The following is a 24,596-nucleotide window of genomic DNA, read 5'->3' as shown; positions in this document are numbered from 1 at the left end:
CCCCCCCCCCCCCCGCCTTATTGCAGATGCATCCTGGGTGGGGTCCCAACTCCCAGGGGTGGATAAGGGAAGTCTCCTTCCCGCCACGCACTCCAGAAATGTTAGGAACATAAATCAGTTTTAAGCTGGTTTAGAAAAGAAGCTTTTGAGAAAAAAGAAAGAAAGAAAGGGTAGAAGGACTGTATGTCATATAGTCACCTCTCCATATCCACTGGACCCTACGTCCATAGATTTAACCAACCACAGATTGAAACTCTTCCAAAAATAATCAATCCATACTGAAATGTAGAATTCTCCTCTTCTTAACAGTCCCTAATCGTGACAGTAAGCCAACTGTATACATAGTGTTTGCATTGCATTAGAAAGTGTCAGTAACCCAGAGATGCTTTAAAACACAGCCGGAGGATACGTGTAAGTTATATGCACGTTATGTCATTTTATAGAAGGTACTAGAATGTCTGTGGATTCTAGTATGCGCAGGTGGTCTTGGAACCAATTCCCTCGGCTATGGAGGGACCACCATAAATAGAAATAATAATAGATAAAGGCAAACAGATGTGGCCACCTCTCCTTTTGTGTGCGTATACTGAGCAGCAGTTATACAGTACACAGAGAGAGAAACGCTAGCTTTTCTCCCTCCCATTTCACCCCATTTTATGCTCATGCTTAGAGAATCGTTCTTGGATTCCCTGTCCACCCTTGGAGACTTTAGCAGCCAGGGGTTTGTGACTTCTTGGCCAGAACCCCACTGCCACTGAGCCTGGGTCTGTCTCCAAGGGCTCAGGGTAGGCTGGACATCACCCACGCCTTGTTCTTCAGAGTGGGCTCGGCTTCTCCATCTTTAGTCTCCCAAATCTTAGGAACGTTCAGAGACCGTAGGGAGTGAAGTGAATAAGTGGATAAATAAGACGAGAAGCATCCCATTGACCAAGGCTGGCGTCTCGTCCCAGGGCCCTCCCGGGCCTGCAGGAGGGAATAACCCAAGTGGGGTCACTCGGGCATCACTACGTTGACCCGGTTTACCTGTGAAATTGAAAAAGAGTGTCCCTAGATGGGCCTTTAGTGGCCTGGGGTCTGAGTCTGGCTAATTCTGTATTTGTGTGAGAGAAAACTTCTTTTTTTTTTTTAAGAAGTGTAATGACCAGAAAAGTTACCCTTCTGTAGCCACAGTCCAGACTGAACAGATTTTGAAAACAGCTTTTCATCACTTAAAGGCAAAGGCTCGCCCCACAGATGAAAATGTCTTTTTAAAGACAGTTGCATTTGAAGATTTCCTGGGGGGAGAGAATAGTGAAGGAGAAAGTCATAAAAGCACCCTGCAAATCGAAGCATTGGGGACGTCATATCCGAGTCCCTCAAGTGGAAACTAGGCAGGGAGTGAAACTCAGTCCTTCCCAGGGGAACAGACGGGGTCCTGGGTGCTGCCCCTGCTGGGCATGGGTGGCAGGGACAGAACCCCGGTTTGGGAGTTGTCATTGGAATGTTCTGCCTTCACTGTGTCTCTCGCTTTCCTGAGCAGTTATGCGGATGTCCGGGTGGAAAGGAGGCAGGAGCTGGCTTTGGAAGACCCGCCCCCCGAGGCCTTGCACCCCTCCGCCATGAAGGTAAGCACATCCTGCCAGGTGGGTGAGGTGAACATGGGCTAGGCAGAGGCTACTAAAACGGTAATGAGAAGAACAGAGCCACTCGTATTTATGGAACCTTGCTACACTTCCATGGTGTTCAAAGTGTCTTTTGGCATATTCTTATCCCTCCCCCCCACCTGCACTCCCCGTGGCAGTCCTGAGAGGGGATGTTGTTATTGTCCTCATTCTCCAGATGATGCATGGACAGCCACCTACCCCAGGACACCCGAAGGTTGTCACTCACAAAGCTCGGTTAGAAGCAGCCACTGGACATCAGGTACGGCTGGCAGCTTCTCATCGTCCCCAGATGGCTATAATAAGCCCTCTTTGCATTTATCCCACAGATAAAAAGCTGGGGAGTAAAACCATCATTCCATCAGGGTGTGGAATAATTCAAGGCCACTGTCGCTAACTTAGCCTAAGTGCTGTTGTGTTGCCACCGGGCCTCGGGGTGCCTGTGGATGGACTGACCCTCACACACTTCCATGTCATTCATGCTTTTGTTTTTCTTTGGGACACTGGGGATCCAACCCAGGGCCTCACGCATGCAAAGCACACACTCTACCACTGAGCTGCAGCCCCAGCCCCTCTCGCAGGCTTCTGTTTCTGTGCCTGGGGGTTTAGTCAATATCCACAGAGGCCCCAGCTCTGCACGGGGAGCTCTGCTCTGAAAAAGGCATTTCCTTCCACGAAGCCCATTACCTTTCTTCTCCCCCCGCCCTGAGCTCTCTGGGTCCCCTCTTGAACAATGCAAAGGGACATGGAGATTGTCTGCAAGTAGACCATAGTCCTGTTCCTCAAAGCAGGCACAAACATTGGAAGAGAAAGAAAGAGGGAGTGAAGTACATCATCAACGCTAAGGCACCGTCCACTGGAAGAGCCACCTTTTTTTTTTTCCTTTTCCCCAAATCTGCCCTTGACTGACACATATGTAAAAATGTAATCAATGCTGCTGACGGGCCCCACGCCTCTCGGTGATATCTAGATGACATCCGTGTGCCTCTGCTGACCCCAGTGTTGTCCCAGGCAGCTATGGGACTCAGGAGCTCCCGTGTTGTCCCACATATTCNCCTTTTTTTTTTTTTTTTTAATCTCCAGCTAAGAAAGAGAAAATGCTCCGAGACTGTTTGTGAAATAATGATTTCTTTTCATCAGTTGAAGGATACACCCAATTTCAGCTGTGTTAAAACGAGGGTGCGGGGTGCCTCTTAGAGTTGATGAAGTTCAGCTCTGGGCGTCCAGTGACCCTGGGACCAGTGGCTCTGCAGCAGCCAGGGCTCAGTCCTTCAGCTACTGTAATCCAACAGAAGTATCCCTCCTCCCTGGAGGACCGAATCAGGAGGAAAGAGAAATCACCTTAGAGATCAAAGAGCAGGTGGGGTCTCTGGTGCCCACCCCCCCCACCCCGCCAGCGTGCCACATGGTGGTGCGTGCTGTGTGATTCCTCACCCACACACCAGTGTTTATGGAAGTCTTTGTCACCCAGCTCTGTCACATAACACATCATGTATCATGTCAGGGAACTAAGCCATTCATAGGCAGGTGTTGGACACATCGCACATCACAGCCCAAGAGCAGGTGTGATGCGTGTGTATCATCCGGGTGGAAGTTTGTCTCCGGATTCCTCTGGGAATCCTAAGCCCAGCACGATGTCTTCTCTTAGCAATGCACATGATGTATGAACACACAAATATGATCTTGAATGCTGAGCTAAGAAACCCCTTTGAAAGGTGAAGCTGGAGGACGATGCTTCTCAAACTCTTCGATACACCTTTTTTTTTTTCCTTTTCCCCAAATCTGCCCTTGACTGACACATATGTAAAAATGTAAGTTCCTGTGCTTGGGTGGGTGGTGTGGCGAGGGCCATGGCCATGAACGACAGAGTGAGGGTGCTCCCTCTCTCTCCCTGGGCTCATTTCGCTGCTGAGCAGAAACACACAGTTCACATCCAGCTGGGGTCTGGGGACCCTCAGTGGAGCCTTGCAGGGGACCCTATCACTGAGCAGCACAGCCTTACAATCTCTGTCTCCCATAGCACACTCCACATCCTGTCCTTCTGTTCTGCACAAAGGCCTGTGGGTTGCATATCAACCCATCCAGCCCTCCTTGCAAGCACACATGTGTGCACACACACACACACATACATACACACAGACACACACACACACACACACAATGTGCATTCTCACCGGAACCATGACTCAAAAGACAGAACAGCCACCTGGACCCACACACGAGATTTTATGGGCAAGAGTGTGGGTACAGGCCAGCCTGTTGACTTGGCTCAGAGGGGGCTGGTGATTCCCATCTTTCTATGACCAGGGAGGAACAGGAATCATTCACTGTTTTGTTCTTTAGCTTAAAAATTACAATAACCCCTGTTTTCATGTATCTATGACACCTAAGCCATCGAGGGTGGGGAGTTGGTCCCTCAGAGAGTTGGACACTACAGTTGTTTTCTCCTCATGACGTTTGAGGCAGAGGCATCCTGAGAGCCAGGATCAGTTAAGGGGCAGAAGCCGAAAGACAGGAGACCTCAGGCCCTTTGCCTGTTCTCTCTGCTCCAAGGTCACTGAGGCTGGAGGAGCTGCTCGTGAGTGGCAGCATGGGTTGTACCCTGGAAAGGTCCAAAGGCACTTATCATTCACTGTGTTAACAATCTAGTGCTGACAGCAACCTTGTTTCTAGAATCTGCTTCTAGAAACACAAAATTTGGGGTGCAAAGCATTTTCTAAAATGCAGAGTCAATTGGGAAAAATCTGAAAAATCAAAACAAAAGGTGAAAAAATGTAATCAATGCTGCTGACGGGCCCCACGCCTCTCGGTGATATCTAGATGACATCCGTGTGCCTCTGCTGACCCCAGTGTTGTCCCAGGCAGCTATGGGACTCAGGAGCTCCCGTGTTGTCCCACATATTCAGAACTGAGGACATCGTCCCTTGCCATCTCCCCCGTGTTGAACGGGGACTTTGTGCGTGTGTTTCAGGACAAGGGCTCCAGCCATGACCCCCAGCAGCACTTTAACCCTCTCGACGTGGGCGCCGCGGGCCTGAATGCCAGTCCCTCGCCATCAGTGTCCTCAAGGAGCTCCCACAAGTCCTCGCACACAGCCATGTCCGAACCCACCTGTGAGTGACAGTCTGTGGGTGGGCAGAGCCCCACCGAGGGTCCCTAGCCTGGTTGACCCAGGGCAGTCCATGCCTCCTTGCAAGCAGAAGGTGCCCTGCGGTGGACACTCCCTGGGCTTCTTTTCCCTGTCCCCTGTCCACACTCTGGTGTCTCCACTGCAGCACCAAGCAAAGACAAAGCAGGGGACATGCCCATCCGTCCCCTGGTTGTCCCCTGGTTACCGTTAGTGCCTCTGGTGAGGGATTGGATCCCGCAGCCGCTGGGCCCAGTGCTGGGAATGCAGTCGGGGTTCCTGTGGTGTCTTCCACCCGCCCCAGGTCGGGCTTTGGTGGCTTGGCTGAACCACCTTACCGTGGCAGGCTCCTTTGTCAGAGGCTCCAGCCGAGCTCTGTGCCGTGCACCCTGTGGTCACTGTTCCCCTCTGTGGCTAAGGACGCTGCTGAGTGTCTGTGGGTCGGGGAGGTAACGCCTTGCTCTCTTCCAGCCACTCCGACCAAGCTGATGGCAGAGGCCAGCACCACCGCTTTGCCAAGATCAGCCACGCTACCCCAAGAGCTGCTGGTGCCCGGGCTCGGCCAGGCAGCCACGATGCCGGTACGTGTGAGACCCCAGACGTCTCAACAGGGGCACGCTACCATGTGGCGGGGCTGCAGAGCCACAGGCTGAATTTCCCCAGGGAATCAGTTTTACTTAGAGATGGAGAGTATGGGGTGGCGGGTGGGGGTACAAAGTGACGTCATTTAAACGTGAACCATTTTTATAACAAAAGTAACATGGATGTCGATCAATAGGATACAAAATCCAAGTGGATTTTTAAAGATCCAACTCAAAACTTCAAACCTGAAATCACACCCCATTCCTGGGAGGGTGTGTGGTAGGACCCTCCCATTTTGAATCACGCTTCACGCTGGTGACGATATTGGAGAAGCCTGTGGTGACTAAAACCAGGCCTTTCCAGAAGGCCAGGGAATGAATGGCCTCTTAGAAAGCACACCAGCCACATGCAAAGTCATCAGCACACAATATTCCGGCCAGCAATTGCCATCTAGCAAACCACACCTAGCTTCATGGCATAAGGGGTCAGGAATTCAAAAAGGGCCTGATGGGGTGGCTCTTCTCTGCCCCCGGGGTGTTGGGGGTCTCACCAGCTAGCCTAGCGGATTCTCATCCTAGACAGTCCTCACACTGGGCAGTCTGGCCCTCGGCCTGGGGTGGCTGAAGGCTGGGCTCAGCTGTGATCCTCCAACCTTGATGCTTCGGTCTCTCCTCACCTGGGGCTTCCCCCAACATGGTGGCTGGATTCCAAGAGGCAGCATCTACAGATCCACACAGATGCTACACAGCCACCTGACCTTACCTTGGAAGTCACCCAGTGACCTTCCTCCTGACCCAAACGGTCACAGCTCCCATCTTCAGCTCACTCATACAGAGGGACATATGACTCCTACTCCTGTATGGGAAAAGTGTCCAGGGACTTCAGGGGCCACATCCGGGTAGCTGCCGGATGGATACCTTCTGCCCGTCCCTCACTGGCTTTGGAGGTGGAGTCACTGTGCCATCTTCCTTGACATTATTCCTGAGCAGCGTGGCTGAGGCTTACTCTCAACATGGGGCTTGACCAAGACCACTTCCTGTCCCTCCAGCCCCCTCTGGGCACTAGGAAGCTGCCACTGCTGTTCTTCCAGAGTGTGAGCTGCCCAGGACACCACTGATGGCACCTCAGTGTGCCTCTGCTCCCCCTCAGCTGAGTAGAGGGACAGAGTCAGGGGAACCCAAGCCAGCATCCTGGGATCCCATGGGACCCAGACTCAAAGCAAGGCCTCCTGCTGTCACTGCCCCCAGCTGCCGTCCTGGGCAATGGTTCGATTTGGGCTTCTTTTTATAGTCCCCAGTTTGGGGATGATTTCAGAAGAGTCCTTTTTACTTTTCTTTTAAAAACCACGCCAGTCCATAGAATGGGGATTTGCATTTCTCATTTCTCCGTGTCCCTGGGTGATTGGGGACCAAGGATGTGACTCAGTCCACCTCCTGGGAGTCTCTAAAGATTCCAGGTGGCCGGTGAGACCACCCCCATCTTCATCACCTGGATGAGGTCCTGCATACAGACATGCACAGTGTGTCTGCCCGGCTGTGCTCATGTTGAACAGAAAGAAAGAGGGCCTCGCAGGAAGCCACCCCTGGTTAAAGTCTACCCCCAGGGCCACTGAGACTGCTGAGAAGGGACCACCTGGGGAGAAGGCAGCCCAGCCCAGGATGGGGTCTAAACAGGGGTAGGTGACAATGGCCTTGCTGAACACGCCCAGATGAGCCGTCATGGACTCAGAGTGCTCCAGGGTCACCTGCACCCTGCACCAGCTGGGGGTTGGCCCAAGTGACATGCCCTGTATGGGAAACAGCGTGACCAGGGGACAGACGCCCATACTTTCTAGAAGCCCTCGCTTCCTGCTATTCATCTAGGGCCGGCAGATCCTTTAAGTTGGAGAACCCAACCAACCAAGGGACTGTCCCCTGGAACAGCCCAGAAGCAGTGTCCGTGAACAAATCCCTTTTCTCTTAACAGGCTCCTCTGCCTTCCCCACCGTCCTGTGACCTCACGCAGCAGCTTCTGTCTCAGACCATTCTGCAGAGCCCACCTGCTCCCATGGCACAGGTAAATCTGGTGCTTGGAACAGGGCAGAACGCCTTCCAGACAGACCGTGTGATGGTGTGGGTGTGTTGGTGTTGGTGTCTGTCACACATGGGCACCAGCCAAGGCCTGAAAATGTGCTTCCCGAGGTGCGCGTGGGGGTGTGTGGAGCTAGACGCTTCATCATCTGCCGTTCTCGTCCTCTCCACAGACGTTCTCCAATTCTCTGTCCCCGGGTCTGTTTTTCATCCTTGTAACCATCTTTGTTAATCTCTCCTCTGTCTCTCTCTCTCTCTCTCTTTCTTTTATACTAGGAATTGAACCCAAGGGTGCTTTTCCACTGAGCTATATCCCCAGTCCTTTTTATTTTATTTTATTTTTTATTCTGACACAGGATTTTGCTAAGTTGTTAAGGCTGGCCTCGAATTTGCAATCCTCCTACCTTGGCCTCCTGAGTTGCTGGTGCATTTCTTTCATTTTTTTTTTTTATGACTCCAAATTGGCTATATTCTAGGAAAGGACTGGATTAGGCCAAATGTCATAGGAAGACTTTGAAAGGATCTAAAGCATGTGGGTTCTAGTAGTCTAGCCTAACATTTTTTTTAAAAGTAATTATGAGTGATTCCTTCCTGATTTCAACAGCATTCAGCCAGTTATTATCTGGGTCAGTCTGTAATCAAGGTATTAGGGACACAGAGATAACTGTAACACAGCCCTTGCTTTTAGTACTATAAAGAAGGTGGCATACGTATAAATGGAGAAACCACCCAGGCCGGGCAGGTTATTTTAAAAAGTCAGTAAGAAAAGTGTCTGCTTAGGAAAGTCTGAGCTGGCTTCCTGGGGGATGTGACATTCCAGTTAGCCCTGGAAAGATAACTAGGATATTGCCAGAGAATTAAGGGGCAGCAGAGAAGAGGGCCCCGTGCCTGTGCTTTGGTGGGGAGTCATGAAAGTGTCTGCCATGCTCGGGGCTGACCGCAGCAGGGACCGATCAGTGTGTGGTCGTGCAGAGAGTTGAGCCTCTGCTAAGCCCAGAGCTCTGACTTCAGTTCCTTTAAGGGCCACTTAGCTGCTCCAGTCCCTGGCCACAAGCTCAAGCCGGGTCCCAGGCAGCCGCTCGCCAACCCTTGAACTTGTCAGGGCACGGCCTCGCCCGTGCTGGTGCGGATCTGTCACAGCTAAGGAAAACCATTCAGAACATATGTCCTGGCACAAGTGGCCGCTGGTGCTTTCCTGGAATAAGAAAGAGACACTTGAGCCTCCACTGCTGGCTGGCTGGCTGGCGGGCTTGAATAATGATGTAGAAGCTATTCATCCAGAGTCGACTGATTAAAATTTATTCTCTGGACAAAAAAGAGAATGATTTTTTTTTCCCTCTTCAATGTCCAAGACACATTTGGTATGAAATTAGTAACTTTTACAATCCAAAGGCACATGAGATGAGAATTCCTTAAACTTCTGGCCCTTTCATGTCAAAGAACATCTGTATTTATAATATATATGTATGATTAGGTTCCTTGGGGAATTTATCTTTCATTTATTGAACTTCGCTTTACTTAATAGTGACTGCTTTTGGTCTGTTAGGAATACTGTACTTGATGATAACTAAATTCTTTAAGACGTTCTTGTTAATACAGTTCACCCTTGGCATTCACAGGAAATTTGTCCCAGGATCCCCGACAGATACCAAAATGCATGGACGTTCAAGTCCCTCATATAACATGGCACAGTATCTGCATGTAACCTACACATGTCATTGTCATCGTATGCACTGTAAATCATCCCTAGACAACTCATGATCCTGATACAGTGTGAATGCTGTATAAATAGTGGTTATAACATATTGTTTAGGGAATAATAACAGGGCAAATTTTAGTCTGCACCTATTCAGCACATACATTTTTCAAGTATTTTCCGTCTGAGGCTGGTTGAATCTGCAGAGACAGAGGCCCGCTCTACTGTCTCTTTCCAAATCAGCTGAACATTTTCATACTCACCCCGGGGGGAATGATGAGATGCTATGATTTTTCTGCTTTTTCCCTTCACTGATGACATCACTCTCAGGGGAGGGGACGGGGGGAAATTAAATCCCAAAAATTTGGGGGAGTAGTCATCTGGACAACCGGTGGTTTCCCAAACAGCCTCTTTTGCTTACCCTGTGTTTCTAAAATGTCTCTAAGTGAGAGGAGGTCCTTTCATCACAAAGGCCGCAGCCGGGGCTGGGGTGTGGCTTAGTGGTGGAACATGTGCCTAGCATGCACGAGACCCATGGGTTTGACCCCCAGCACTGCCCAAAAAAAAAAAAAAAAAAAGCCACAGTCAAGAAGATATCAAGAGAGCAATGACTGGGAGTCTAGGGTAACAAACATTTCTTAGTGCCAGGTGCAGTGGCACACTCCTGTAATCCCAGCGGCTCAGGAGGCTGAGGCAGGAGGATCATTGGTTCAAAGCCAGCTTCAGCAAAAAGTGAGGTGCTAAGCAACTCAGTGAGACCCTGTCTCCAAATAAAATACAAAATAGGGCTGGGGATGTGGCTCAGTGGTCGAGTGACCTTGAATTCAATCCCCGGTAAACCCCCCACCCCGGAAAAAATAAAAATAAAAAAAAAACATTTCTTAGCCTTAGCGCTGGCTCCCTACTCACTGTCCAGTCCCCTGGCCACTCCTGGTGCAAGCCAACTAAGCAACCAAGATCCGGCTCTGCTAGAGGTAGAAGGGGTGGCCCTGAATGTCTCTCCTGTACAACCAACTGTAGAAGTTTTTGTGTCTTGTTTTAAAAATGAAATAGCTGATTCAGTTTGCTTGCTTGCTCAATGGAATGTTCTTTCAAAATCCAGCTGAGGGCTTCAACACAGTGCTGGGGATTTTTTGCAAATGGCCTGGGCATTTCTAAACTCACATAACAGCCAAACATTGTTTTAAGTGAAGTCCGATGTCAAGGGCACTCTGATTGAGGTGGGAGCTGGGGACAGGAGTGGAGAAAACCTTAGCCCCACTTTGCCACTCGGGTTCAGGGGGGGCTGTCCTTGCCAAGCTGAGGAAGACTGCTGGGGACCCAAAACACCTTGGCCTTACCCCCACCCAGCCCTGTGACCTCAGCAAACACAACCCGGGTTTGTGGGGAAGCGGTGGAGTGTTCACAGGTCTGCCTGCCTGGCGGGGCAATGGCTGGGGCACGGGGGTCTCTGCAAACACCGCACCTGCCGTGATTCGTCATTGGCTCTATCTGTTATCATTTTGCTCATCTAAGACTCCGTCACTGCATCCTCTGGTACATTCAAAGGGCAGAGGAAAGAAAAGAGAGAGAGAGAGAAAAAAAAGGAAGCCTTGCACAGGGCCGGCTCCTGTATCCCAGATGCTGAGGCAGGGGGCGCCATTGAGCTCAGCCTGGGCAGCGGAGGGGAAGCCCATCTCCAAACAAAAAAGGAAGGGAGGGAGGAGGCAGGTCGGAGGGAAGGAGAGGGAGAGGGAACAGGAAAGGAAACCTGTGCCCAGCAAACTGATGGGCCTCAAGAAGTGGACGTTGCACCCAGAGAGCATCAATCCCTCCTCCCAACTTATGATCTCCTTCCAGGGCAGGACCCTGTGTGGGGACAGGTGACAGCAGGCAGAGCTCACCTGCAAGATTTTCCTAAAGGGCTTCAGGGGTCCGAGGGAAGGGAGAGGGCTGTTTGCAAAGCACACACGAAGGCCTTGTATAGGGTCTCCCTCTGCCACTGTCACCTTGGGGCAAATTGCAGGTGACTGGTTCACTTGTGTAGCAGCTGGTGAGCATGGGGGAGGGTCCCAGGCCTGGAGGGCACTGGGATCAGATCTAGGGTAATGACAGGGCCCAGAAATGCCAGCGAAGGTGTCACATACAGAGTACAAATGAGAGGAAAGGATTTCCGGGGGCCCCTGGATGCCGGGAAGGGTGGCCAAGGGATGGGAAAGGGACTTGACCTGTCTGCCAGGCCCAGGTAACTCTCTGATCCGGTTGTGTTTTTGACTCCACCTTGAAGTTCTCGGCCCAGTTCAGCATGTTCCAGACCATCAAGGACCAGCTGGAGCAGCGGACGAGGATCCTCCAGGCCAACATCCGGTGGCAGCAGGAAGAGCTTCACAAGATCCAGGAGCAGCTCTGCCTGGTCCAAGACTCCAACATCCAGGTGATGCCCCTGCCCAAGCCGGGCTCTGTCCTCCCTGCTCTGGGCACAGCCCTCAGCTTCCAGGTCAGGGCAGACAGGGCCCCACACGTCCCGTCTGCATGGCCTCCAACAGATCCTCCTATGCTCATGGAGCCCATGGACATATCCACAGGCCACTTACAAGGAGAGATTCCACTTACCTGTCCCCATCTCCAGGCCAAGCCTGAAATTCCCACAAGGTCCTCTCTCACTCTGCCAGGCACATTCTCCTCACTGCCCACCCACATTTTCGTTCATGACTCTGGCCTTCGAGCGCCTTCATGGATGCCTGCTTTGGTCCTGGGTTACTGTTCCCAGCACCCACTTCATAGCACCCAGCCCAGGCTGCCGGCAGAGGGAGAGGCACCTCCATCTGTTTCCCCTGAGCCAAGGATGAACACAGGAATGGAGGGACACTTGGGAAGTCAGGCTGTCTGTACTCAGCCAGAGGGGGTGGCAGAGGGAGCCGGGGCTGGCACCTTCATGCCACCCCATTTGTTGCAAGCCCCTGGGGACACTCTGCACATTCTGATAGCAGCAGCCTGACCCCCAGCTATCGCTTTATGGAATCATTCTGAGAGTTATTTTGGAAGAAAAACTTTATGTATTGGATCTCTTTCAAGGATGGATGATGACGATGATGATTATTACCAAATTTTACTTCGTTTCAGGACTGTTTGTCCTCACAAGTGCATCATTGGGATCCAGCCATTAATTGCAAATGTATTTATAGCTAACCTTGGAGTTTGCTCTGGGAGCATTGAGAATTTNGAGAGAGCAGAGAGAACCAAAAACACACACCTTAAAAATGGTGCAGGATTGTCCCCGCTGTCCCCCCCCCCAATCCCTGCCACTCAGATCCTCTCCTGGGCACCCGGCTCAGTTGCACCTTGACAGGCAGATGGAGGGCGGGGACACAGTGTGAGCCTCAGCATAGAGAGATGAACGCAGGGTGATGTGTTGGTGGGTGAGGAATGCCTCTTTTAGGCCATCGGCTTCTTACGGTGTTCAGCAGTTCTCCTGGGAAGTCACGGGGACCCAGGAGTGACCGTTGGACATTCCTCCCCTTCCTGCTCCTACCCAGGCTTGTCACCATAAATAAGCCCAAACCAGGACAGCCACCACCCTATGCTGTCAGCCCAGCATCTGAGCATGTCTACAGGTGTCACCGACAGCCTGGGGCATACCCAGAGTCCTGCTGCTCCCTCCCCCACCGTACTGTCACCCCCACCTTAGCTAGAGGAAGGAAGAGTTCCGTGGTTACATAGAAAAGAAATGGGGTCATCAAGCTGTCACATTAGTAAACAGCCACTTTGTGCTTATTCTTTCCCAACTGCAATATTTTTCTCACTGGTCCCAGGGCCTGATGGGTTGCTCCAAACTTGCCCGACTCCAGTGACTTTAGTGGAATTTTACATTAACGGAGTCGGGAAAATTGAACCAGAGACTGCTGAAAGCCACGTAGGCGTAGAAGCCTCCTCCTCAGTGTCTGGACTTTTCTGCTTCCTGCCTTTTCAATACTAAAGCTAGATTTTAAAATAACAGGCAACGAAGTTATCACTTTCACTCCCTGTGATGCAGAACTGGACTTTCCTCATGACAGGTGCTGTCTGCTAACCCCCTAAGTACACACAAAAAGCGCCAAAGAGCACCCGAGTTCTAGGAGGGATGAGGTAGAAATCAAGCCTCGGGGGCCATCCTTCCTGCGCTTGGTCCTTTGACCTTATCTTTGTAGTGGAATTTTCCAAAGAACATGGAAATCCACAGATAGCCAAACCAGAGAGAACATTTCCTCAAGCAGTCTGTCTTCTTGTTTTTTTTCCCCAAGATTTAAAGAAATATAATGCAAAATGCTTAACCAAAATATGACATTGTTTTTTTAAATTTAATTGTTTAAAAAAAAAAAGGACATAAAAATGACTCCACTTTCTACCCCACCCCAAACAAGAGAAGAATTAGATGAAATAAGATCAAAACATTGATCACCTTTGAAGCCTAATGATGACACATTATGATATGGGTTTCCACTGCACTTTTTCTCTATTGTTCGTACTTCTGAAATGTCTTGTAATGATGAGAATTCATTAAAAGTACTCAGATGAGAATACTGAAAGTTCACTTGTGAGTGTAGGATCTACTTATTCTTAGAAATTAGAATTTTTTTTTCCTGACAACTTTTTCTACTTTTAAGAATCCATCTTCTTGAGCCATAAAATTTGACTGTATTTTTGGTAGAATAGACATAGACGCCTGCAGCAGCAAACCAGGATCCCCACCCAGGGACCTTGGTCCCCACTTGCTCTTTCCCTATTTTAATTCATTGGCTGAGAATTTTCAATGAGACTGTGTGCTTACAATGCTTCCTAAGGATGATTTTTTTAAACTGGGTTATGAGAGAGAGGTCCCCTAAGGTTGCTGATGTTTGCACCTAGATGAGGTCATGCTGTGGGTCACGTGGGTCAGGCTGTTCTGCCGGAAGGTCCTGCCACCCTCCTCCCATCCATGGAGAGCTGCCTGTGGCTCATTTGGAAAGCACGTGCGCCCTCTGCTGGCTACTCAGATGAATGCTTAAAAAGACCACTAGCAATGGCAAAAGGCATTTATTTGTTCCTTGGTTGGTTCTTTTCATCCATCCATCCATCCATCCATCCATCCATCCATCCATCTGTCCATCCTTCCATCCATCATCCAACATACATCTATCCACCTGACACTCGTTACATACCAGGTACTTGATGGAGCTCTATGGGGACACAGAAATACAACAGGATTTCTACCTTCAGAGAGCATGTATGGATGGTGGTTCAGAGTAGCACAGCAGTCTGTTATGTAACACTAACAGGAACAGCTTGAGCAAAAAGCTTCATTCATTGTTCATGTATTTTTCCATTTATTCATTTATTAGACAATCTTTAAATTGTCCAAGGAGCAAAAGACTCCTTTTCTTTCATTTTATATTGCTAACATTTACCTAACATTTACTCCACATTTACTGTGTCTTGGGTAGTTTATATGCTTTGACTTTATATAGTCCCTTCTAAGGTAATGTGCTGTTGATGTCCCTGTTTATAATGAAGAAATCATGGCTTTTGAAAAGTTATGAAATGCTCATACTGTTAATAGTTGGTAGGGTGACAACCAGAACTCAAATATGTCTGTTTTAGGTTAGATTACAAAACCTATCATAAATAAATCTTGCATTTATTCAAACTCTACTCAGAAGGTAGACCGTATCCTATCAGAAAAAAAAATATATGGGAATTAAGCTTTTGTAGAGGTTTTTACTAAAGAGGTAAGGAACAAGGTACCCTGTGTGCTATAAAACAAGCCGTATACTAAAGTAGCTGTTGCTGCAGAGATGCTCATCTTCAAACATGTGATCTGAGATGCTGGGGACCAGGAAATTCTTCTTAGATTCTAAAGTGGCAGAGAGGCCTCATTTTAAAACTACAGGCTTCTTGCCTGGGGAAGGAGCATAAGAGGAGATTGAGGGGGGTGGTCTCCCAATCTGTGGGTCCCATCTGTGAGTGAGATATTTGAGCAAATTGGTCTTTGGGGGCTCCTCCAAGCATCTACAGGGTGTGGCTCTACACCTGCCTTTCCAGACTCAGGAAGTATCAACACGACAGTCTGTGCTGGGTGTGTGGTTGGATCAGCCTGATTGGAAGAGAACACACCAGATGCCGGGAGGAAGAGAAACCCCTCCTGAATACAGAATGTCGCCTGTCAAGAACTGTGGCAGAGATAATGCCCGTCGATGTCCGCGATCCCCATGAGGGGCTTTTGTTAAAAGAGGTTGTTATAGGGTCTTTGGTTAAATTATTATTAAATCCATTTTTCTTAAACACATAGAGTCAACTTACAGATCCTATGTTTCTTACAAACCTACTAAAAAGAACAATCCTCTCACTGTCTCTTTAGTTGATGTTCAACGAGTTTATAAGTTCAACAAGTCGTGAATAATCCGCAGTGTCTGCCAAAGCCATTAATTTACAAGTTTCATTTCTCGGAATCTCTCAATCATTTCACATATCTAACAAAGAAAAGTTAAAAACCTAAGAAGTAAAACCTTTCCAAGCACTTCAACTGTTTTCAACCAAATACGGCATCTTGGTGGGATTGGTTCCAAGACCCCCACAGATAACCCACATCCGCGGATGCTCCAGGGTCTCCTGTGAAATGGCGTGGTGCCTGCACACACCCTACGCCTCCCGTGGGCTCTCAATCCCCTCGAGACGACTTATAATGTGAATGCAGTGTACCCTTATATGTTGTTTTACTGTGTTGCTTAGGGAATTGAGACAAGGAAAACACCTGTGTGTGTTCAGTACAGATACAGGTTTTTTTTCCAAATATTTTCCATCTAAGGTAGGTTGGCTGTGCAGATATGGAAGGCCAACCATACACTGTACAAACTTTTTTAAATAGAGATTCTCATGAATACTTACGTTCTTTACAAACTTTGTCGCGTTCCCTTTTTAATTAAAATGATCAGGCTCACGTATCACAGCCTATTAGATGTCTGATACGTCTGAGATGATCATGATGGCTATAGAACTGAACCCTGGTCTTAAAGCACATGGACACGCTATGGTATCGTCCTCTCTGTGTTTACTGTCCTGCTTGGGAAGAGAGGGTCCCCTGCTTCCTGGGAGCAAATTTACCACCTCAGCTGAGGACACTGGGTTGAAGATTCCCAAGGGCAACATGGGTTACTGTCCCTGATCAGTTTGCAGAAATCCAAGGCCCAGCAAAAGGCCCCATCCTACTTGATAGGGCCACGCTGGGGGTTAGCCAACCGTCTGCCACCACTTTATAGTGCTCATTTGATTCACAAAGTGTCCCCCTCTTCCGATAAGAAACTGATAAGCCAACTTAGAATATAGATAAGTGCTTCAAATTGCTTATGGAGCTTCTGGATCTAAACTTCTTTCACCCTGGTAGGTGTCAGTCACAGGACTGCAACCTTCGGGAGGGCAGGGACAGTGTCTCTCCAACTCAACCACGGTGTCCAGAGCGTTTCACATGCTAGAAGCATCCTAGGCACCTGCTGTCCATAAGCTGAGTTGACCATCTATTTCCAGCCAAAACAGGGACACCAAGAATCTGACCGTCTACTGTGACAGGAAGAGGCACACTCTCTGGCCTCAACCTTACAGCTGTTTCTCTTCGGCTCCCAGATGTTCCTGCAGCAGCCGGCTGTCTCCCTGAGCTTCAGCAGTGCCCAGCGGCCCGAGGCTCAGCCGCAGCTGCAGCAGAGGCCGGCCGCAGTGTCTCAGCCTCAGCTTGTGGCCAGCCAGCAACTTTCAGGACAGATGGCTTCAACCCAGGTCACCAACCAGCACCTGCTCAGAGAGTCGAGTGTGATATCCACCCAGGTAAATGTGCCCTGTCCACACTCTGTCTTTGACACATAGCGGACACTCTCACAGTCTAGGAGGTGCTTGATTCCTGCAGCCCACGAGGACTGCAAGCCTACACGCTGTTCCTCTCTGATCCAGATTATGGTGGTGGCTTTTCTTTTAAGTCATTTTGAATGTCCAATTTGTAGTCTTTTCCTATGCCCCTGCCCCTAAAGACATCACGCCGTTGAAACTTTCAGCTTTGAGACTGAATTAGCACTCACTGATGGCCACATGTCCTAGGCACTCGCTGATGGCTGGCCACGTGTCCCTCCACACCTGTCCTAGGTCCCCCCGCCCACTGCATTCAGCCCTATCCATGTGAGCAGGCACCGCTGCTAACTGTCCCAGCCCAGACCGCCTGGCTCTTCCTGGTCACCTGAAGTCCCTGCCGAGCCCTGCCCTTGAGACCATTTCCACTCATTACCCACCACCAGTGACCTCACAATCTGACGGGGTCACTGGTGGATAAATGGCACTTCAATGGAATGGAACAAAGGGGACCTGAGCCCCTTCCATCACAGGTGGAAGGCAGGATCCTGCCTATCCTGGGGCCTTCACGTCTACACCAAGTGCTGAGTGCCCCGGTGAGCGTCCCTGAGCGCCTGTGGTCACAGGGGAGCAAAGATGGACTACAGAGTCCTTATCTCCAGGGAGCCCCAGAATCTGGGAACTTAGCCAGGATATAGAGTACAATATGGAGAGGTACAGTCGTCCCTCAGTCTCTGCCGGGGATGGATTCAGAAACCCCCATGTGGATCCGAATCACGGATGCTCAAGTTCTTTATGTAAGATAGCAGCCCAGTATTCACAGAGCCTATGCACATCCGCCTTACGCAATTTTTTTTTTTCCTGTTGGGGACTGAACCCAGGGCCTCATGCATGCCAGGAAAGCCCTCTGCCCCCAGCCCCTATATACTTTAAGTCATCCCTGGATGACTTATAATATTTAATATTAGGTCAATGTTATGTAGTTTTGTATTATCTCGAGAATAAAGACAAGAAAGTAATCTGGACGTGCTCAGGGCAGATGCAACTTATTTGGAAAATTTTTGATAGGTGACTGACTTAGAGAGTTTAATCCATCCTTATCCAAATTTGTTTTTTGAAGATGCAGCCTTTTGATTCAAAGGGTCATCACATCAGGAAAACCAATGTGTGGACATAGCCAAGGGAATTGTAGAAAGGGGAAAGCTTAGGGAGGGCTTACACTATCCCATATTAAATGATTTTGTTAAAGCTCTAAAAATTATAAGCACCACGATATCACTGTATGAACGGACAGAGCATATCAATATGGGGATGGGAGGAGTGTTCCTCACAGATGGATCAGCATGTGCAAAGGCCCTGAGGCAGGAGTAGGACTGGTGAGTTGGAGAAACAGCAAGGAGTTCCGTGTGTCTGAGATGGAATTCGTGAAGCGATAAAGTCTTCAGTCCAATGCACGTTTGTTACTTGTCTGCTAAAAAAAAAACTTGGCACTGACTAAGACCCACAGGATTCCAAGAATCCCTGAGGCACTTGGAATCCAATGGGGAAGACAGCCACAAAAATCAAAATAGTTCAGTGCGTAATTGGTGGGTCCTACATCAGAGGGATGGCCAGGGTTAGGTTGAAGGACGAGTCTGGGGAGGTTTCCTGGAAAGATGACCTGCGTCTAAGTGTTGTCCTTGCCAAAAAATGATACTCCAGGGCCCGAAGGCAATGCGGAGTTCCCAGGTGATGCAGGGCAGCAGCCGTCCAGTGAGCAGCCTGACGCTCCAGTTCAGCAGCCCAGCCGTTCCGGGCCTGAGCCTGACCGCGCCCGCTGCCGCCTCCCAGGACGCCAGCCAGTGCCAGCCCAGCCCCGACTTCAGCCACGACAGGCAGCTCAGGTGCGAGGCCAGGCTTCATGCAATGCTCTCAGCCAAGGGAGCAGCTTGGGGTCCTTGGAGGTGATCCGCTGCCTTCTGGTCTGCTGAGAACAGTCAGGGGATCAGGGGCGAGGGTCAGCCATAGAAGATCCAGAGGCCCGCTGCCCTGGGCCGCCCCGTCCGGGCTGCAGCTGGTGCTGACTGACCTTCACCTTGTCTCTCTCTCTCTGCTCCAAGGCTGCTGCTGAGCCAGCCCATCCAGCCCATGATGCCTGGCTCCTGTGACGCCAGGCAACCCTCCGAGGTCAGCAGGACTGGACGGCAAGTCAAGTAGGTGGCCCTGGAGGAGGGAGGAGCAGAGAGCCCCCAGGCTGGGGGATGGGCCCAGGCTGGATTTACCTTTCTCTTTAAAACGATGCTCCTGGGCTGGCGGGGCTCACTGTGAACGTCCTACTAAAGACAGGCTCAAAGCGCGCCACTTTATGGGGACTCGTCCCCTTGGCTTCCCTTCCACCGTCTCCCATTTCGGCAAACCAACTTTTGTATCCACGCTCCAAGCTTCGAACAGCACCTGGAGGGAACCATTACTGATACTCCCCAGTGTGTGCCATTTGGGATTTCTTTTCAGGTGTAAAAGGCTTGGTGACATTCCTGGTGAAGGTACCCTCTCTCCTCCCTGAGAATCCCCCCGCGGGCTCCTGCTGGCTGTCCCACAGGCCCCTTGGAGCTCCCTTGCTAGGCCCCAGGATCCTGAGACCCTGCCTTGGTGGTGCCCCGAAACCCAGCCTCCTCCTGCTCATTTCCTGTCTGAATCCATTTTCTGTTGCTAGAACTGAATACCACAGACCGGGGAGTTTATAGAGAAGAGAGGTTCATTAAGCTCGCGGTTCTGCAGGTTGGGCCGTCCAAGAGCAGGGCGCCAGCATCTTCTCAGTGTCTGGCGAGGCCCCCTGCTGAAGGACACATGGCTCTGCCCTCCCGAGCCCATCAAATCCTACTTACTCCCAAGGCCTACCCCATATCATGAACATGACACTTGGGGGGTTAAGTTCCCAACACGTGAGCTTTGTGGGGACACAGGCAACCTGTGGCACATCCCCGGGCTCTTTTCTACTTGTACCCCCAGGACCAAGAGCAGATTTGCTCAGCTGCCCCATCACTAGGGATAAGGGTAACTGGAGACCTAAAGGTGAATCACTTCATTTAGGAAATAAATGTTACTGGAAAATAGTCTCCAACCCTTTGAAAGGAGGCAAAAATATGAGTCTTGGACAGACGTCTGTTTTATATAAACCCTAGTTGTTCCAAGTTCACCAGAACAGTGCTAGCTAATGAGGCCTGGTAAGGATTTCCAGGGACCATCCCCAGAAGACCTTCCCGTGTCCCTCTGCCGCATGAGCTGACAGTAACTGAGCATTTCTGGGGCTCAGGGACCCGTAAGGACATGATTCTTTTTTTTTTTTTTTAATCAACGAAGCAACTCAGCATTAAAGCAGTTAGGTCACGTTTTCAAAGGCTCTGCCCTAGTGCTGGGGGTATAGCTCAGGTGGTAGAGTGCTTGCCTCGCATGCACAAAGCCCTGGGTTCAGTGTCCAGCCCCCCCCCCCCCCAGAAAAAAAGAACTCAAAGGATCTACACTGTATATGGCAGAGTCAGAGCCACCTGACTCTCAGAGGCCTCTGCGGCCTCTTGACTCTTCAAAGTGACCTTGTGGGTCCTGTGTGGGGGTCTCTTTGGGATCTTCTACACCCTGAGACTTTCCGGCCCTCCCGTTGGTCATGGGTGAAGAGGGACATGCATTACACAGGAAGCCACTTTTCACAGTTCCTTGTTCTGTTCTCAGGTAGGCACCGGCGTTTGGTTTTGGTTTCAGATTTTGCTTCTTCTTCCTAAATGATTCGAATAAGCAGAAAGATACTTATTTCATCACTTTCCAGAAATGCTTAAAATGCTGTAAATGAGCAAAAATAGACTTTTTTTTTTCTTCTGGGAACCTTATCTGCCGTTTTCATTTAAACCAATAATTTCTGCCCTCTGCATCTCCCCGACTGTCTCTTCCAGACACGACCCAAGGACACATCCTCCAAGGAGTATCAGGATCTGCCTCACACACACAGAGGCCTCCCTGCAGGGCAAGTTGGGGGTCCCCAAACCTGTTACAAATGACCCCATGCAGGGAAATAACATCTGCAAAAATATAATGCAAAGTAGACGTCTCTTTGTAAAATTCCAGAATCTTCCAGAGCTTTCCCAAAGGTCCTTTCTCCACTCCTTGTTAGGGGACTATTATCAACGATGCCTCTTTTTATTATTATTATTATTATTATTATTATAGTAAAATGTACATAATAAAATATTTACTATTTAAACCATTTTAAAATACATAATTCAGTGGCATTAACTAGAGTCACACTGTTGCCCTGTCCGCATAGCTGTTTCATCTTCCCCAACTGAAACTCTACTCCTAAACAATAACACTCCATCCCTCTTCCCTCTGCCCTGGTAACCACCATACTTTCTGTCTCTGTGACTTTGACTCTTCTAGGTACCTCATGCTATATGTATGCTTTGGTGACTGGCTTATTTCACTTATCATAATGTCTTCCGGGGCCATTCATGTTGTAGCATGTGTCAAAATGCCCCCCCTTTTTCAAGGCTGAGTAATATTCTATTATATGTATGGTATATTACAAACGCACAGACATATATGTATTTTTATCTATTACCTGTCAATGGACATTGGTTGTCACTACCTTTTAACTAATGTGAATAATGTTGGCCTAAGTGTGAAAACACCTGTTCAAGTGTTTCACTTATTTTAAGTATATACCCAGAATTGGAACTGCTCAGTCACAGAGTTGTTCTATGTTTAATTTTTTGAGGACCCCTATGCCATTTTCCTCAGTGGCTGCACCACCTAGTTTATGTTCTCACCAATGGTGCACAGAGTTCCAGTTTTGCCACATCCTTACCAACAAGTGTTATTTTGTTTTATTTTTTAATATAATAGCCATCAAAATGGGTGAGAAGTGGGTAGCTCCTTTTGGTTTGCTTTTGCCTATTGACAAGTGACATTCAACATCTTTTCACACACCTAGTGTCCCTTCTTTGGGGAAATGTCTCCTGAAGCCCTTTGTCCCTTGCTCTGATGGGGTTGTTGAGGTGGTACCAGCCTGCTGGTGGGGGTCGTGGTGGTGATGATGGGCATCCGTGAGTCTGGATTTATTCTGAGTCTCAATCCTTTATCAGATTTGGAGTACTCTCTCCCATGGGGGTGGGGGGGTTCCTTTTCCCTCTGCTGATAGTGCCCTTTGATGTACAACAAGGTTTTGTTCAAGTCCCACTTACCTATTTTTTTTTTTTTTATGTAATGCTTCTCAGTGTCATATCAATGCCTCTTTCTTCAAGAATCTGTTTTTCTCCTTTCCATGTGACACTAACAGGTACGCACAGGCCCAGGCTGTGTTCCCGCATCCAGACTCACGCCCCACCAGCAGCAGCGCCTCGACCCCCATCCTGCTGATGGGGCAGGCAGCGCTTGCCCACAGCTTCCCTGCCTCCCAGCCGGCTCCCCCGCAGGCCCAGCCGCAGCCGCCACACTACCTACAGGTGGGCACTGGGTGGGGAGACCCACGTGGGTTTAGGGAGAGAAGCCAAGCTCCACATTCCACATCTGAAAAGCTTTTTCCTGCCTTGCTTTGAAAGCTGTTTGTCCCTGGTACAAAAGCAAGTCCCAGAAAGACCCATATTTGATTGCTTTTAAAATGTATGTATGTGAAGTATGAAAAATTAAGGATCAGCTCTTATACCTCATACGGTTGTATGCACCTAAGGTCTATTTTAAAAAAACAATCTTGCATCTTGATATATCCATGTTTTCTAGAGCTAAAGTCAGGCATGAATGAGGTCGGGTTCGGTGGTGTATGCCTTTAATCCCAGTGGCTCAGGAGGCTGAGGCAGGAGGTTCGAGAGTTCAAAGCTAGCCTCAGCAAAAGCAAGGTGCTAAGCAACTCAGTGAGACCCTGTCTCTAAATAACATACAAAAAAAGAAAGGGCTGGGGATGTGGCTCAGTGGTCGAGTGCCTCTGAGTTCAATCCCCAGTACAAAAAAAAAAAAAAGACATGAATATTTTTGTTGGATTTTTCAGTGCATTTATAAAGTTGTGTACAAATACAAAATTAAATCACATTTAGTTAAAGACCCATCAAAATGTCTTAACAAATACAATAACATTGTGTGAAATTGAGACTTTATAAAAAAATATAGAGAAGGCAAAAATTACTTCAAGTAATTATTGAACACACTGGAAGGAATGAGGGTGGACACAACTGGTCTGAGGGCTCAGTGGGAGCCTGCGAGGCTCCCCAAGGGCTCAGCCTCCTCCCTGACACGTGCCCAGGGAGGACACGCCTTCTAACCCAGCCCTCACCCTGCCCTGGGCGGCTCCCTCTCAGCAAGGACAGTCTACACTTCCTTGCTTGACATCTTCAAAGCCAGAGGACCCTTGTGCAGTGGCGGAACCAATTTGAGGACCACAAGATAAAGATGAAGAGGGTTGTCCCTAAAGGGCTGGAAGGTGATTTGACTGCACAGCTGCTGAACTGTCTGGGGGTAGAATTTTCATATCTCTCTGATCCTCCATAGACTGGGTGTCACTCCAAAATTGGCTTTGCAGATAGATCTCTTCAGTTCTTGGGACCCGGAAATGACCGTGGATAGGAAGTAGGAAGTGACAAGGCAGGGGTGCGTGGGGAGTAGTTAAGGTCCCTCATATATTTTTTTTCAGCAGTAGCAGCAATGGTTTGCAGACATCTGATGCATGAAGATACAGGGTAAAGACAAAAGAGCTCACTGCCCTTGGAAACCTGGAAGCCCTTAAGGCCCTGGAGTGCACTAGGGAGCTGCCTTAGCACACACAGTGTGGGGCAGGCTCTGGATTAGTGCCCAGTGGGAACACTGTGGAGGGGAGCCTTCCTGGAGCTAGGGACTTGAGGGGGAGCACTCTGAGGCATCTGCTACAGAACCTGACGCACCCAGGAAATAATAGTCAAAGCGTGGATGAAGGCGAAGGTGTGAAAGAACTGTTTTGGCTGGACCACCCAGCACAAGCACCAGACCCATGTGCAGAGCTTAAAGGCCGGAGGCAGGCCGCTCTGGGCTACTTGGAGAAGTCCATTCATTGGGAGGCAGGAGTGGGAAATAAGATTGAAGCTTTCCAAGTCAGTTTGACCTGCTGAAGCTTCTGAAGTTCAATTCGTGATGTTTCCTATTAGATGCTGGTGAACGGTGGCTTGGGGGATAGTTAGGGGAGCAGGGACCAGCTGTGGAAAGCATGAGACCTAGTGTGCACGGATTCTGCCCTGTCGTCTATCTGCATGTGGCCCCAGGTAGCATCATCCAAAAACATCCAGGCCACGTGACCATCATGGGCACACGTGAAAGAAATCATTCTGGGTGGCCTCGCCCCAGGCCACTGGGTCATACGGAACCCCGGAACCCCGCATAGGCAGAGTTTGGCTCCGGAAAGGGTGCTTCGACTCTACTCTGGGAAGTCCTGCAGCTGATGGCATCTGTAGCCCCAGATCCCTTCCCACCACCTCATTCCCCGGGTAAGGAAGTGACAGCCGAGGGGCTGACCAACCACAGGACGGCTCTGATCCCCTTTCCTTTCCTTTCCCGGTGCAGGCATCGACCTCTCTGCACAGTGAGCAGCCGGACTCGCTCCTCCTCTCCACCTACGCCCAGCAGCCCGGGACCCTGGGCTACACCCCGCCGCCCCCCGCGCAGCCGCAGCC

At 49.6% G+C, this 24,596-nt stretch overlaps 1 protein-coding gene across 1 annotated transcript in view; it reads left to right on the top strand.

Moving 5' to 3' along the window:
• Window positions 1–24,596, top strand: part of Npas2 (neuronal PAS domain protein 2) — an 83,705-nt gene that overhangs the window by 57,353 nt on the left and 1,756 nt on the right. The window contains exons 12-22 of the mRNA XM_048810401.1: window positions 1,520–1,604; window positions 1,819–1,902; window positions 4,612–4,753; window positions 5,239–5,348; window positions 7,315–7,404; window positions 11,381–11,527; window positions 16,726–16,923; window positions 18,640–18,821; window positions 19,038–19,130; window positions 22,244–22,409; window positions 24,487–24,593. Coding sequence (XP_048666358.1) covers window positions 1,520–1,604; window positions 1,819–1,902; window positions 4,612–4,753; window positions 5,239–5,348; window positions 7,315–7,404; window positions 11,381–11,527; window positions 16,726–16,923; window positions 18,640–18,821; window positions 19,038–19,130; window positions 22,244–22,409; window positions 24,487–24,593 — 1,404 coding nt within the window. The remainder of the gene's footprint in view (window positions 1–1,519; window positions 1,605–1,818; window positions 1,903–4,611; window positions 4,754–5,238; window positions 5,349–7,314; window positions 7,405–11,380; window positions 11,528–16,725; window positions 16,924–18,639; window positions 18,822–19,037; window positions 19,131–22,243; window positions 22,410–24,486; window positions 24,594–24,596) is intronic.

Source organism: Marmota marmota, unplaced genomic scaffold, assembly GCF_001458135.2.
Source record: "Marmota marmota marmota unplaced genomic scaffold, marMar, whole genome shotgun sequence".
In the NCBI taxonomy this organism is placed as follows: Eukaryota; Metazoa; Chordata; class Mammalia; order Rodentia; family Sciuridae; genus Marmota; species Marmota marmota.
Note: the sequence above shows the minus strand (reverse complement) of the source record. Positions and strands in the feature narration are given on the sequence as shown.